Source organism: Hydra vulgaris, chromosome 10 (assembly GCF_038396675.1).
Source record: "Hydra vulgaris chromosome 10, alternate assembly HydraT2T_AEP".
Taxonomy (NCBI): domain Eukaryota; kingdom Metazoa; phylum Cnidaria; class Hydrozoa; order Anthoathecata; family Hydridae; genus Hydra; species Hydra vulgaris.
Genome location: NC_088929.1, coordinates 31,905,001 through 31,910,796, shown reverse-complemented (window position 1 = coordinate 31,910,796; position 5,796 = coordinate 31,905,001). Strand labels below are relative to the sequence as shown.

The 5,796-nt window shown below is 26.1% G+C and overlaps 1 protein-coding gene across 1 annotated transcript in view; it reads left to right on the top strand.

Moving 5' to 3' along the window:
* The first annotated feature begins 2,289 nt into the window (after nt 1-2,289).
* Nucleotides 2,290-5,796, top strand: part of LOC100207182 (meiotic nuclear division protein 1 homolog) — a 17,357-nt gene continuing 13,850 nt past the window's right edge. Inside the window, exons 1-2 of the mRNA XM_065807796.1 lie at nt 2,290-2,397; nt 3,320-3,369. Of these exons, the coding sequence (XP_065663868.1) occupies nt 3,367-3,369 (3 nt within the window). The 5' untranslated portion in view covers nt 2,290-2,397; nt 3,320-3,366. The remainder of the gene's footprint in view (nt 2,398-3,319; nt 3,370-5,796) is intronic.

The window sequence follows — 5,796 nt, the reverse complement described above, 5'->3', positions numbered from 1 at the left end:
TATCAAAAATTTAACTGATATTTAAAATTACAAAAACCTTCAAAAAAGTAACAAAAGAGCGAAAAAAGAAAGAAGCAACAAATTAATAAATCAAGCAAAAAACTAAGACAACTAATAGAAAAAAAAGGAAATAAAAATAAAAATTTTCAAAACAAAGTTGTTGTTTTTTTTGTTTTTTTATTTTGTTTTTGGTTTTGATTTTTAATCCCTATTTAATTATATTTTTAGTAAATTTTATTTTATGTTACACGGTTTTTTTTAAAAGCTATGTATCTTACGGTATATATTACGGGGCTTAGTGTTTAGACAACCAAGGACGTAAAATAATATCTTATTTTACGTCCTTGAGACAATAATAGTCTTCTTTTTGCCCCAGTCACGTAAATCTTTTATTCATTTTTTTTTTTCGAACATCGCATTAGCAATAAATTTGTAAAAATTTTAATAAAACTCACAATATTTTTTATTCTTGACATGTTTCGTAGTCTACATTTCAAAAGCTTTAATTTACAATTGAAACTCTGGTAAATAAATTTAAGTATATATATATATATATATATATATATATATATATATATATATATATATATATATATATATATATATATATATATATATATATATATATATATATATATATATATATATATATATATATATATACATATATATATATATATATATATATGTATATATAAAATGTTAAAAAGCCAAGACAAAATATTAAATCAAATAATTTTTTCTCTGTATTGTCTTCAGTTTTTGAATTTATTTACCAGAATTTTAATTGTAAATTAAATCTTTTGAAAATGTAGTAAGACTACGAAACATGTCAAGAATAAAAAATATTGTGATTTTTATTAAAATTTATATAATTCATACTATTAATTAAATTAATGAAAATAAAAGTGTGAATCAAATAAAAGTTAATTACTGCATTTTGATCTCAAAGTGAAACAGTCAAGGAAAGGATCGATTTGGACTTAATCACGCAATACTAGACTGAAAATGAGCCGATGCTATTTATCTCTCGTCTAGATTTGTAATATATTGAAAATTCAAATTGAAAATCGCAAAAATCATTAGCATGGGGCTTTATCTTTACTAACATATTTATCTTTTCTAACATATTTGACACAAATATTTTTATGCGTGAATTTATTTACTAATATATTTGACACACACAACACACATGTGAGTGTGTTGAATATGTTAGTGTATTCTACAAAAAGAGTTCTTAAATGTTCTAACAAAATAGTATAAAAATACTTGTCTAAGTTTTTTTTCTACAGCCCATTTTTACTTCAACAGGATCATCGTGAAGACAATTGCGAAACATTTGAAAATACCAAAAGGTAGATATTTTGCATCAAAAAAGTGAAATTTTTTTTTAATGTGCAGAGATAGTCCTGCTAGAAAAACAAGAAAACTTAACATTATTGACTCGTGGAGTGATTCCGGTTAACATTTTATATTCCAAATTATAATAAGCTAATGCTTGTTGCAAACACTTTTTTATCTATTATAATTGTTTTATTTGCTATATTTTGAAATTTTTTGCCATTTATTTTTAAAAGTTTAAAACTTTTAAAACTTTTAAAATTTTAAAAGTTTAAAAGTTTTAAAAGTTTTAAAAGTTTAAAACTTTTAAAACTTTAAAACTTTTAAAACTTTTGAAAGTTTTAAAAGTTTTAAAAGTTTTAAAAGTTTAAAAGTCGGAAGGAAATAAAAAAACTAAAAAGTAATACTTAAAAAATGTTTATTATTTTTTTTTTTATGTATTTTACTATCTTTTAAAATCATTTTTAAATGTACATATTTAATGTAAGCCAAATTAGAGCTAAATAATTTGGCCTACATATTTAATGCCAAATTATTCAGCTTTAACTTTAACTTTAAAAAATAATTCATAGTTAGTTACTAGCTTGTATAAGCTATAAAAATTAGCTGGTCGCTAACTGTTATAGCTCACTAGTCTTTAATATATCTGGCTAGCGATCTTCGTCGCCAAATCGCTGTCTTTATCGTTACGAATGTCGCTAGACGATTTCCAACTGGGTTATTTTAGGATTTGACCAAATCTTTAGTATTTGCAATTTTACTATCTGTGCGTAACATATTCGTAACTTAAATGGTTTTTTATGCTTAATATGTTGGTTAAGTAAGTAATAAACTTAATGCGATAAATTTAGGTCTTCCAAAGCAAAGTTCTATTCAATAAATCAGTGATCAGACATCTGACGTCACATTCATCACAGTGGCATAAATTATTCCAGCTGGCATATTTAACAAAGATTTTAAAACTACTTAAATCAAGTGTTCTTATAAAAGGAAGGGGTTCCCTTTTAAAATTATGAACCAATTCGTAAACTCAGTTTCTACAACACACAAAAATTGGTATCGTGAATTAATAACTCATATTTATTTTGAACAACTTAATAATTGTTAAAGTAAATTTTTTATTACAATTAATTTTGCAAAATTATACCTAAACTTACTGTAAAGAAATCTTAGTTTAAAAGGTAAACAGTGTTGTGGTCTATTTCCAAATCCAAAGTGTAAAGAATAAATTATTTTTAATAACTTTAATTTATAGGAACTAATGGCCTAAATTTTAAACACCACATTCAGAACTTTGGTACCCACCAATAAAATGTTGCCTGCAATGTCTATATTAAATAAATAAACACAATGTACGAAAAACATTAGGTTTAAAATATCAGAGCCATTTAAGCTAATCAAAATTCAAGAGGCTAAATTGTTTACAAATTTTGATCTAAAAGTCTAGTATACTTTTTTCTGAGCAGTTAATTAAATTATTAAAATAATGATGTTATGTTAATAAATTATAAAACAACTATATTAAAATATTAGGAAATTGAGATTTTTTTATTTATATCATAGAAAGAATTATTTATTATAAATCAGATTTACATGTTGTTGCTTGATTGATTGCCAAAGAATTTAGGAAGATAGTAGGAAAAAATGAATCTTTGTTGTTCCTTATGCCTGGTTCATGGTGTAATCTGCACCATAAACATTCTGACTGTCTTTATAAGTCTGCTATTCAAATATACACTTGTTGTAGATATTACAAATTTTACCTTTCCTCAAAGGCTTCTAAAGGTCTTTTAGGTTGAGCAGAAGCTTCATTACATCACTGACAAGTTTATGTATAGATTTTTATGATTGCATATGAGTGAATTCTTATACTGATAATTTAAGAATTAATTATATTAAAATTTTTTATTTTAATGCTGCTATAAAATAAATTTATTACTGCACACAATGCAATCTGATTATTTTACGTTGATTTTAGAAATAATTGAAAAAAGAAGTTGGTTTACGTGTTGAGAAATTCTAATCATGGTAATATTATTTTTTTTATTTAAAAGTTTTATACTAAATTAATTTTAATAATTGTTACTAAATTATGTCACTAATGCCATTTATTCACATTTATTTATTTCGTTTCTTTAAATATAATATTTATACTAAACTAATGTTTCATGCATTAATTTGTAGGTGTTATATGTTTGCACAAATCTTTCTGTTTGATAGATTTATCAAATAGAGCTTTGCTGATTTTTTCAGTTTTTGTTATGATTTAATTTAAGAATCATAATTGTATTTTTAAGGTTAGACTTGTGTCCATCAGCTTATTATACCACCGATAAGCTTGACATAAAAACATAAGCAGTTACAAAGTGGCCTAAAAAAAGGCAGCAAAAAAATAAGATTAACATGCATTTAATATATATATTTCCTTAATTCACAAAAAATATTTTTATTACATTTATTGCTCCAAAATAAAATAGAGCATGTGTTTGCTTGTTGCTATAAACAAAATTGTATCGTTTTCATATTTTTTGTAAGAACTTAATTCCTTATGTTTGAAACAAATCAAGTGTACTGCTTATTGTAATCAGTGACAAGTTATTAAATAAATGTTTTTTTGCATTATTTTGGAATACCAGAACATGGTAAAATAGGATGTACATCTTTGATCCATTTTTTTTACAAAGTATAAACTCATAGGCCTACATCCAACTGCGTTAGAAACAGTATAATTAATTTTTTTTGCACAGTAATGCTTTTTTATGAATTTATTTTATGGGATCTCGGTGGTTTCCCCTGGACAGTACATTTGGAAAACATTATTAATAAAAACAAGAAGACAATAAAAATCTTAGAAAATTAATAAGGGTAATTTTTAAGTAATATCAAAGAATTTTTCTTAAAAAACTAAAATTTTTTAAAACTGTTTTTAGTTTATTTTAGGTTATTTAAAAACTAAAGTTCTTAGCAATAGTATCCAGAGAACTAAATATAACAAATAATTTTGGTCACCATCACAATAGGCAAAGACATTTAAAGTTCACGTATTCAACACAAATTGTTCTGTTTCATCTCGTTTAGCTTGACACTTTTCTTATGCTGACACTCTTATACTTGATCTCTCTTCTGTAACAAATTACGGCTGGCTTGTGAATTTTTTGTCTCATCTGAAAACTCATCTAATTATTACCAAAACCACCTGTGCTTCTGCAATGCTAAAACTCTCAAATGTTTTAAAAAAGATTATTTTATTTCCAAAGAAAATAAAAATAAATAACTCCTATTTTCAACATCAGATCTAAAAGGCAAATACTTCAATCTATGCCCATCTGGTTTGAAACCAGCACAAAAATTGAATCCAGCTCAGTAAAAGAACAAACATTGCTTAAGTCCATTTTTGAAATGGTTATTCTTGACATGCAACTATGGTTTTATACAGAGCTCTACAAACAGTAAGAAAAACAAAAAAACTGGACAACAAAACATGACTTTTTATATGCTACAGGAATTTTAGTTCTTATACCTAAAATTATCACCACAATCCTCTGTTTGTTGCCATCCTCTGGCATTGACTTTTTACAGCAAGATTAGAATGTTTGAAAAAGTTAAAATATTGCATATTTTTGAAGAAGCCACTAAACAGCTTTTTGGAAGAGATTCTTGCATCAGTGCTTGCATCCCTATTGTTACAACTATAATTAAATCACTTGAAGCTCCAAGTAAAGATGATGACATGATTACAAAAATGCTAGCAATGAAAATTGCAATTAGAAAGTCATCTCAGGAGCATTAAACTAATTAAGCATTATTCCATTGCAACTTTGCTAGACCCAAGGTTCAATAACAGATCAACAGGGAGGGAGGGGGGGATGGGGAATGCATCCCACCACCACTACCAGAATCTGGAAGTCCTAAAATACCTTAAAAAGTAAGGACCTTTTTTTTTTTTAGGAGATGCAAATGTGGTTCAAAATACACAAATATTTCAACATACACATCCCCCCCCACCAAAAAATGGTCACTGCCCAGGTTCAAGCAGTATTTTTTCCATTCCCTTAATTCATATTATGTAACACAAAAAAAAAAAAAAAAAAAAAAGCAACCTTGTAGTAAGCGACCGGGGCTATGGCCGGGGCTAGGTTTGATAACACATAGCCGCGACCCGGGCCAGGTTTATGACCAGGGCTGCATAAATATTGATAGATCCTATAAAAATGTTATTTTTAATTAAAATTTATGATATGAGTTATAATCAAAAACAATACTTTTATAGGATCTATTAATATTATGCAGCCCCAGTCATAAACCCAGGCGGGGCTGCATTAAAATTGATAAATCCTATAAAATATTGTTTTTAAATAAAATTCATGTCGTAAATTTTAATTAAAAATAACATTTTTATAGGTTCTATCAATATTTATACAGCCCTGGTCATAACCCTGACCCTGGTCGCAGCTA